This window comes from Physeter macrocephalus, chromosome 5, assembly GCF_002837175.3.
Source record: "Physeter macrocephalus isolate SW-GA chromosome 5, ASM283717v5, whole genome shotgun sequence".
In the NCBI taxonomy this organism is placed as follows: Eukaryota; Metazoa; Chordata; class Mammalia; order Artiodactyla; family Physeteridae; genus Physeter; species Physeter macrocephalus.
The window spans coordinates 29,725,252-29,736,296 of record NC_041218.1 but is presented as its reverse complement, the minus strand read 5'-3'; the positions used below and the strand labels follow the sequence as shown (position 1 = coordinate 29,736,296).

At 38.2% G+C, this 11,045-nt stretch overlaps 1 protein-coding gene across 9 annotated transcripts in view; it reads left to right on the top strand.

Moving 5' to 3' along the window:
* Positions 1-11,045, top strand: part of CPED1 (cadherin like and PC-esterase domain containing 1) — a 327,103-nt gene that overhangs the window by 272,960 nt on the left and 43,098 nt on the right. For all 9 annotated transcript variants that reach the window (XR_003679745.2, XM_024131668.2, XM_028489828.2 and 6 more), the window contains exon 16: positions 5,621-5,738. Coding sequence is in view for 8 of the 9 variants with exons in the window: in XM_024131668.2 (XP_023987436.1) it covers positions 5,621-5,738 (118 nt within the window). In the remaining variant the exon portion in view is untranslated. The remainder of the gene's footprint in view (positions 1-5,620; positions 5,739-11,045) is intronic.

The following is an 11,045-nucleotide window of genomic DNA, read 5'->3' as shown; positions in this document are numbered from 1 at the left end:
TATGTTTTCCTCTAAGAGTTTGATAGTGTCTGGCCTTACATTTAGGTCTTTAATCCATCTTGAGTTTATTTTTGTGTATGGTGTTAAGGAGTGTTATAATTTCATTCTTTTACATGTAGCTGTCCAGTTTTCCCAGTACCACTTATTGAAGAGGCTGTCTTTTCTCCACTGTATATTCTTGCCTCCTTTATAAAAAATAAGGTGACCATAATTGCATGGGTTTATCTCTGGGCTTTCTATCCTATTCCATTGATCTATATTTCTATTTTTGTGTCAGGACCATACTGTCTTGATTATTGTAGCTTTGTAGTATAGTCTGAAGTGAGGGAGCCTGACTCCTCCAGCTCTGTTTTTCTTTCTCAAGATGAAGCTTTGGCTTATTCGAGGTCTTTTGTGTTTCCATACAAAGTAAAATTTTTTGTTCTAGTTCTGTGAAAAATGCCATTGGTAGTTTGATAGGGATTGCCTGAATCTGTAGATTGCTTTGGGTATCATATTCATTTTCACAATGTTGATTCTTCCAATCCAAGAACATGGTATATCTCTCCATCTGTTTGTATCGTCTTTAATTTCTTTCATCAGTGTCTTATAGTTTTCTGCATATGCATTCTTTTCTTCATGAAAAACATTCAGTTTTAGGATCACTGTGGTATGTAAAAGATGATTTCAGATGGATTATACTGTAATGATTTATCGCTAATCTATACCTCAGATAATTATTCTGTAAATGGTCATTCTGTGTCTAATACTGTGAATCACACAATGGCTACTATTTTATGGCTGGCTGACTATAATACAAGGAAAACAGTTGTTAAATTTAGAGGCAATGTGAAAACAGAAAATGATTCATCCTTTTGGAACAAGATAGTGAAATTAGCTCATCAAGAACTTCATCTCTTATGGGAAAAGGAACATTCTTGATCTGGAAGAGGACTCTGCCTTTCTGCAGGGAGGCAACCGTGCCAGTATTGTCAAGTTTGAGCAGTCACTACTGACGTATTAGAAATAGCAGCAGCCCAGGGGAAGGAAATGGGTCCCTCTGGAAAATCTGGGTGCCACAAGGAGTAAATGTATATTTTTAAATTTAGAATGTGGACATTTTTCATTATTTAGTGGAAGAAAGGGAGAACTGTTTGATCTTAAAAGAATGATTCTGTGGCACCAAAGAAGTAGGTAAGGTTTAAAGTTACCTACTAAGTCAAATAGTCCAATTTGATATTGCTCTAAAAATATAGCAAAATCACATTAAAAATGAAAAATACTACTAATTCATTTGTGACCAAATACATCTGTAAAAAACTAAATGGGCTTCCAGAGGAATTGGTAACAAGAACAGTGGCCATGTGTTCATGGGTAGGGCAGAGGGTGAAGCCAAGGGCACCTTAATATCTTCTGTTGGTAACTACAGCATTTCATGAAAAGTTAAGCAAATTTTTTAAATTATGTACTAAACGTATATACTCTGCACACGTTTGAACAAGAAAATCCATTAATTATCTCATTGCACTCTGTTGAAAGCTATGACAGTCCATTCAGGAATTTGTGAAGTCTCCAGCAAAGCCATACACTCTAAATGTGGAGATTTCTGGGGTAAATTTTAAGCTTCTCTGCTGAATACTACCTTTTCCATGTATCTAGACTCAGGGGCTCCAAGAGATGACATGTAAGACCAGAAGAGCTATTATTCATTTTCTTGAATATGCCTGAACGTGACTAAATTACTAATCACACCAGTGAAGAAAGAATGAGATATGCCAATGAGTTTTTCCCTTTCAAAAATTGTTTAATTTTTTTATTAGTGGGGTTTATCACTTTTAAGATCTAAAGGGATTCTCAAAGTTTCATGTGGCCCGACAAGAGGTTTCACAAACTCTTAGAGGAAGAGAGAAGTTTGGCTGCATATTATATTTCCATAGTGGTTTGACCAAGTGTTTGTTTTTCTTCCAATGCAAGAAGTGTAGAGGTGGGCAGCCCAAAGTCAGCATTGCGGCAGCTTTACAGCATCATGGGCGTCCTACTTTCTATCTTTCTGCTCATGGTTTCCTCATGGTTACAACATGGCCGCTCCTCCTTCAGGCTCACATCCACATTCCTAGCAGAAATCGGAAACAGAGTGACAAAGAAAACATGGCATCAGGGAAACAAAATTTTTCCAGAGATCTGTAGCCAATTTCCACTTATATTTCTTTGGTTGGAATTGTGTCACATGGCCATTTTTAGCTACAGAGGAGACTGGGAAATAGAGTTTTGTTTGTTTGATTTTTTTAATGCTAAACACATTGCTCCCTCCAACAAAACGAAGGTCTTTCTACTAGAAAGGAAGAAGGGAGAATGAATATTGTGTAGGCACCCCACATCATCTGCTGTGGTATCTTCTCTCTACCCTTCACCATTTTATATTGAGAAAACTAGATCAAGTGACTTACTCAATAGCACACAGCCAGTTCATGGCAAAGCTGGACTAAAATTCATGAGTGCAAGTATCACAGGGCAGACCTGCTGACTGTGGAACAACAGGTACCCCGTAGAAGCCTCCATCTGAGGTAGAGATACCACGCCGGGGAACAATTCAAACGCAAAGACAAGGCCAAGATTCTAAGCAGTTGGAGCGGTCACCCCGTCTGGTCTCCCACTTACATTATGCTTTTCTGTGTTCTGCATTATGTTTACTCTATTATAATAGGCTCGTATGTGGGATCTTGGGTATTCAGTAAGTGCAAACATTGAACATTTAAAAATATTATTATTCTCTATTGCCAGTCATTTGTTTCAGCACCTTTGAAGTCAGGTCAGAACATGCTTCTATAATAGTACAATAAATTTGTTCTAAACTGCACCAAAGAGGATAATTAGAACAAACAAGATGGAGTTCAGTTCAGGATTAAGAAGAAACTTCTGATGATGAGCTAGATTATGTTGCCTGAGGTCAAGTACCTGCATTCTAGCAAGGCACTTTGCAGGTTCTAGGTATTAAATCAATACCTTTCCATTTGAAAGCTGTATCCAGAATTGCTCAGGACCACATCATGGATTATCATTCTTCCTCTGAGTAGGGGTTTGTAGCAGATAACCTTGGAGGTGCATCTCAAGAAAAAAATGTCATGATTTGATTATTAAAATATAGATTGTCAACATAGTTTTTTTAATAATTTTTTTTTTGCCTAAGATGTCAGATAAACCCTTTTCCCACCTTGTGACCTTTGACATGCAACTCCTTCTTCTTGAAATTCTCATCCCCCCAATTTCACATCCTTCAGTTCAGATGTCATTCCTCAGAAAGGCTGCCTGTGGCTAACATATCTGAAATAGCCCACACCCACTCATCAGAGATTGAGTTTGGTTCCCTACAGGATAAGCCATCAGCACACCTAACAATACATCTTTCTAATTGATTGATACAGACAATGACATGTTCAGCTTTGAAGACACCTGCTGGGGCTTTGGCATCTGGGATCTAGACTCTTTCTAATGCCCTCCAGATGAGTACTAGGGCACAATCACACACACACACACACACACACACACACACACACACACACAAACACACACACACACACACACACACACCACAGAGACCCCAATCATCTCTAGACAAACGTTTATCTAAATCCAGACTTTTAGAAATGTTTCAACATTATTTGCATTGTTAATAAATTGAACGCAACACCTCAGTCTGAAATACCTGAATTTAGATGACTTTGCCGCGTGTTCAGTGTGCTTCATGTGGAATGTATTATTCTGGAACAAAACAAGGTCTTAGTTTTTTCTTAATTATATGCCTGGGAAATCTCTCCATCTTTGTTCATTTAGATCTATCTTTATACATGTTCTTTATGCATTGCATGAGGGTTTTTCTGGAGTAGACTCTGAAAAGTCTAACTTTGGGGCTATGGAGTCTATGAATTTTTAATTTTGCTATAAAATACCTTCCAAAGTAGCTGAACTAATTTGTACTCCTTATCAGCAGTATATAATGGTAATTATTTCTCCACACCCTCCCTAACATTTGATATAAAACATTTTTTTTCAATCTGATAGATACATAATGCCATTTTTCTGGCAAAAAAGGTCTAGTCTCCACCAAAAACAAATGGATAGATAGATGGATAAATATCACACATACATTAATATATATCATTCATAGATGTTTATTCAGACTAAATCTTCTCACATCATTATAAACTTTGATATTTTTAACTGCTTTATTATAATGAACATTTTAATACGAATCACAATTCTAATTTTAATCAGTTTCCTAAACTTCAATTTCAGTCATGAATTAAAAAGTGAAAATATGTATACTAAGTCAAGATTTCAAAAAGTCGCACACTACCTCCATTCCTTTTTTTCCTTAATATCCTGGACCTTTTGGTATGAGATCTAGGAATCTGGGTTGGTGGTTAGGATGTTTGAAACTCTGAGGGAAGGTGACCAGAAATTGCTCATTAGAGGCAGAGGTACAGAGCAAACAAGAGGTCAAAACAATTATTTCTCTCCATTACTGAGAATTTATAATATAAAAATGGGGACAACTAACTGTAACATTTTACACATTCAACAAATATTTATCATTATCTACTGTACGCTAGGGACTGGGTGTATGTGGGAGCAAAATAATTATCCGTTCTCATGGAGTATTCCGTCTCGTGGAAAAGGCACAAATAACCAATGCAATTACCAAGTGGTGAAGAGTATGAAGGAAACAAATGGTGCCGACAGACAGTAACACATAACTGTGCTACCGTTTCAAGAGACCTAAAACACAAAAAGATGCTCTCCATGAAAAATTAGGAAGAAAGCATCCCGCAGAGTGATTTTAGCATTTTTACCTGGCCTTGATTGGGGTAGACTGAGAGAACCCGGTGAAAAGAGTAGCAGTGGAGCCAGGTGAGGTGGGATAGAGGAGCACAGGGCAGGTACAGATGCCAATAGCTTTGTAGGACAAGCTAAGAGAAAATGAGAGTGGGACGACCTGCTAGAGCAGAGGAGAGATTTCAAAGCCAACGAACTGCCGCTCTCCAATGCATATGGCAGACCATGGAAGGCATTGCTTAGTACAGAACATGCCTCCCTAATGAATTTCATTGCAGTGAGCTGTTACCTACTTTTATAAATATGTGAAGGTGTTTTAGATAAAATATATGTATTTGATTCCATTTCTAGCCTATCATAGATCCTTAATAAATGTGTGTTGAAATGAAATTCATCTGTTAAATTAACATTCTCCCCAAATATTTCTTTTCTCACATTGAGTCTTTTCCCCTTGATATATTGTCGTCTATTATACTATGTTATATTTTTAATGAGTCAACAACACACAGGTATATTTTTAAAGTAAAACTGGCATTTATTTCTTTAAAAATTGGCAGAGCAGTAACATGAGTATCAATGCCAAACTAAAGATTAACTTATCATTAGAATTTATTAATATGAATCCCCTAATGGAAGTAGCTATTAATAGCAAAAACAACTATTGATGAATAAATATCAAGAGAAGGGTAAACAAGAATTGCTCCCTTTTATCCAAAAGTTATTTGGCACAGAAAGTCTTGTTTTGTAACTTTTATTACTACAGGTCAGGTTAATTACTATACAGCTAATGTTTATCATTTTAATGCAGGATTGTGGTTTGCTGATTCAACCAGAGGAAACCTGCGGGTTACAGCCTATTTCTTCTGACTACATTGAAGCCATTTCACAGCCAGGACTAAAGACCTGTCCATCTGGGGACACAAAAGGTGACTATTACACTGGATATCATTTCTACTTAAAAAAAAAAATCCTTTAATATAGATAAGTAGTAGATGTTTATTTATTAAACTATTCTTGTACAAAAAAATCAAGGTAATATGATACTTTTTCATTAATATGAACTACAACACATAAAATTAATGTAAATGCATTGTTTTAATATGTGAAATATTTTGATTAATCAAATGCTTTTCTTTTCATCCTCTGCTCTTTGCTTAGTTAATGCATATTCACCTTTAGATTTCAGCCAAAAAGTCACTTGTACCATAATGCCTTCCTTGAGTCTCTGACTTGTTTTCCTTATTACATATTTTCATAGCACCCAGTGTTTGCCTTCCATGGCAATTTCCTCAATTATTTAAATGATTAAATGTGTAATTGATTGTTTGATGTCAGTCTTCCTGGGCTGTCAGCTGCATGAGGGCAGGGCGTCTGAGTTGTTCACACTCTACCAATTCACTTAACACTATACTTTCCACAGAGTAGATACAAAATAAGTTGACCTTGTGAACCCAAAGAACTGCAAAGGATACAAGTTCAGTTTTAAACCATTTCTTTTAGTTAAAAAAAAAAATCTTTGGGAATGGTCACTAACATCTCCCATATATTGAGCATGCATAGAGGCAGGAAAATCATGATGTCAAATTCAAATTACAGTGTTCAATCCCGCCTACGCCTAGGGCAGACCTGGAATGAGGCACTTTGGTGCCACTGCCTACTTCCCCTGTTTCTTTCCTTCCCCAGCACTATTCTTCAGTGGAGGCTAATGGGGTTAAGCCAAAGCTGGAACTAAAAATGCCTCCAAGGCAGTAAGAGGAGCAAAGAGCATCTTCTCTGCGATTCCTGGTTACTGCTCTGGCCTCCTGACCCCAAGTCTCCCTTCATCTAAAAAGTCTGAGAAAACACTCAGGAGCTTTTCTACCCTTGCCATGAACTTCACACCACAGCTTGAACAGGAAATGAGTTTCACAAATGGGTGGGACAAATTGCAATTTGGCATGCACGGTTAACAAATGTGGGCATTTCTTGAACATGTGTCCTAAATAATAAATTACAGTCAGTGCATAGGGAGGAATTTACCCATTATGGTGTGTCAGGTGGTATGATTTATGATTCTTGGCTAAATGAGATATATACTCTTATATACAAAGGAGACACCAATGTGTCTAGGTATTTTTTATCAGATGACAATTTATGAGAATCATAAAACAACTTAATTCTGTTCCTCCTACTGAACCGAGTCAAAAGTTCGTCAACAAAAAGTTGAAGATACATTACTGAGATTCCTCAAGAAGTGGCAGCTTCTTCTGTCCGTTAAACTTGCAGTAACTTATGCCAGGCCCTGTTCTGAAGCCATGCCTGGTCCTTACAGAAGAGGCTGCCATAAAACAGGAGCCTTGGGACTTCCCTGGTGGCACAGTGGTTAAGAATCTGCCTGCCAATGCAGGGGACACGGGTCCGATCCCTGGCCCAGGAAGATCCCACATGCTGTGAAGCAATTAAGCCCACAAGCCACAACTACTGAGCCCACGTGCTGCAACTACTGAAGCCTGTGTGCCTAGAGCCCATGCTCTGCAACAAGAGAAGTCACCGCAGTGAGAAGCCTGCACACTGCAACTAAGAGTAGCCCCCGCTCGCCACAACTAGAAAGCCCGGGTGCAGCAATGAAGATCCAGTGCAGCCCCAAAATAAATAACATTTAAAAAAACAAACAAAAATCAAACAAACAAAACAAAAGGGTCTTCTGGTAACTTGAGTAGTTAGCCCTCTTTAAAAAAAAAAAACCACAATATTGACACCCCAGTCAAGTCCATATTCCTTAACCTGACAATAATCTGACCTCTCCTATCTCTCCCAACTCGTCCTAGCCTTTTTTTCTTCTTTTTTTTTTTTGCTCTGCATTGGGTCTTCGTTGCTACGCATGGGCTTTCTCTAGTTGCAACGATCAGGGGCTACTCTTTGTTGCGGAGCACACGCTCTAGGCGTGCAGACTTCAGTACTTGCAGCACATGGGCTCAGTAGTTGCAGCACGGGGGCCCTATAGCGCAGGCTCAGTAGTTGTGGTGCACAGGCTTAGTTGCTCCACGGCATGTGGGATCTTTCCGGACCAGGGATCGAACCCGTGTCCCCTGCATTGGCAGGTGGATTCTTAACCACTGCGCCACAAGGGAAGCCCCGTCCTAGCCTCTTGACCTCATTTCATGCTGATAATCAGCTGCAGGACTCCAGGCTACTCCCTAGGAAGTCCTTCTTTACTACCCCACCCCCAGAGTTGCTTCCATTCTATGCGCCCAGAATATCTTGGACATATGTCTACAAATAGCACTCACCTCATTATATTTCAAGTATCTAATTTACATGTTTCTCTCTCTTCCTCTAATCAGTAGTCTTCAAAGTGGAATACTGCAGCCATGCAAGGGGAGTGAGTGGCACAGAACAATCCACAGGGAAGAAGCCAGTAAAGATGAAAATATATGTACATTTATTTTTATTTAATTATGCTTATTTTTATGTTTTATGATGGATATGTATATATGTAATATATACATATAGGAGTATGTGTACGTGTAGTATAGGGTAGGTGTATTAATATGTCAAAGGTGCATCAGCAATAAGTTTGTACTGATGGCTGCACGTAGATTACAAGTGTGTCCAGAGCAAAGATTGTACCTTATTCATCTTTCAGTGCCTGAGATATGATTTAAAAATAGTTGCTGAACTAAAACCACGATACAAGCCCTCCTCTCTTTCACATAAGGCTATTATGAGCAGCAGGGCACAATCAACTAGAGATAACAGCTCCATCCTTGAGGTCCTAGAGACCTAAAGGTCTCTATTTTAGGACTCTTGCTTTAGCTTATAAGGCCATAGAATAGCTCCAAAATCTTATTTTCACAGCACATTTCAGTTATTTGGCAGAACTGAATCCATTTTTTCTCCTTGAAAAATGTTTTTCAATAACACTAGCTAATATAATTTTGAGTGACTTTTTTTTACTAAGTTGAATTCTAGCCTTTTGAAAATAATTTAACTATAAGACACAACCTAAGGGCTTCCCTGGTGGCGCAGTGGTTGAGAGTCCGCCTGCCGATGCAGGGGACACGGGTTCGTGGTCCGGTCTGGGAGGATCCCACATGCCGCGGAGCGGCTGGGCCCGTGAGCCATGGCCGCTGAGCCTGCGCGTCCGGAGCCTGTGCTCCGCAACGGGAGAGGCCACAACAGTGAGAGGCCCGCGTACCACAAAAAAAAAAAAAAAAAAAAAGACACAACCTAAGAATAAAATCTTTTGCTCAGTAAAGAAAAAATAATTCTTCTAATTTTGCAGAAAGAAGAAATATATATGATCATTGGATGAGAATTACATTTAAAGAAAATAATTTAGATTGCATTTTATAATATGTAAACAAAAGCTTTTATTGTATCTTTTTTGGAAGGAAATATAACAACTTACAATTTAATATTTCTAATATTGAAAATATAGATGTATTTTTTTCTTCCTAAGTAAAAACTGCCTTGTTTTATAGCATTATAGTCAGGAATTAGTGCTGTCATTTATATGATTTTACATCTCACCATGGCCCAAAATCACAAAGTCGAACTTCTTTTCTCCATTATATCACCCAATCCAATTCACTTAAATGGCTGAAATCTAACTTGCATTAAATATAAAGCTATAATGATAAATTAAATAACTTCTCCCAAAAGGCAATTTCATCCCTCAGAATGTTATTCCCTAAGACATATGTCATACTTTATTTCAGAAATCACAGCTTTGATTCATTCATTGTTTAAATATATAACACAGAATTTATGTCCTTCTTCTTGGCAATTTTTGTTAAGCTGGAATCATTTAAAATGTCAAGAAAGCCCAGTCCTGCAGATGTTATACAGATGTCTATTTCAAGTAGTATTACTAACTCACAATAAAAAAAGGCATTATTAAGCGATACAAAAATGCAAAGAGTTATGACTATAAATATAGTAGTAGTATGAACCGTTGGAGCTAAGTTTTCAGAGACCCAATCAGACATCTTTTGTGATGTGCATGTGATTTTATGCCCACAAGCGAATATATATTTGGATCTTTGTGCATGCAACTGGTCACTTGTTTCTTCAGCCTTAGAAGCAAATGGCCAAAGATCTTGGTTTGTGCAAAACTAGCTGTCAACGAGTTTGGGAGTGGGGTGGGGAGACAGTATTCGGGGAGGGGATACACATGCTGTTAGATACTCAAGCATCTGAGGAAAACTGAGCCCTTCAAAGTATTATTAAATAATATCTCATGTGCAGAAACACATTTATGTCCCCAGCATACCACTGTCTTATGAAAAAGAAAATTAAGCATCTTTTTAAAAACATAGTCTCTGAGTACATGAACCCACTGCATAAATCCAGCTTTTAAAAATAAAAATACATTTATTGTGTCAACCTGTTTGTGGTTTTCTTCTATAAGTGCTACCAGAGAGACTGCTGAGCCATATTGCATTTTCAACTGATGATTATGTGCTGACCTAACCTAACGTGATAAAAGGATCAGCACTCTGGAGACTCTGAGACCTCGATTTTGGTCCAGCCCTGTTGCTGGCATGATCCCACTCCTGTCATTTAACATCTTGGGCCTCAGTTTTCCTCACTATAAAAGAAGAGGATGGAAAAGAGGAGATCCCAGGCCCCTTCCAACTGTATCCACAACCCACAAAATCTCTATGAAAAAAAAAGACTCTTTCAGAAGGAGGTTTTCTTGAGGAATTCATCGATGAAGGATAAACTTAAAGGCCGTGTCTAAATCAAATAGTATTAGGAGCCAAACAAAGATGTGAAAGATGTGGATTATTGATTACAAACCCTGTGTGCCAGGGCAAAATTAGAATTAGAAAGCAAGATATATTCTGAATGAAAACCGCAGAAGAATTATAAAAGAGAATTGGATGGAGAAACAAACACTTTTGAGAACAGTTCTTCATTTTGCCATTCAAACCTCAGCACTGCTCTCAAATGTGCAGTGTTGTATCTTTAAGTATTACTGCTATTCCCTCCATCTACAAACTTGGAAACACCTTTCACTGAGCAGACCTTCTTTTTCTCTCCAATATATACGGTCTGTCGTGGAGAGCAGTCACTTCTTCAGTCTCACTCCTGTCGTGTCTGTCTGCACTTAAAATCATCCATTCCACCTCTCCGAATCTTATCTATTCACACATCCCTCTTCACATCTTATCTGCTCCATGGAACCTGCCAGACAACTCTGACCCCCATGGTGCTGTCTTTATTCTGAACTGCCATGGCTTGCTTAG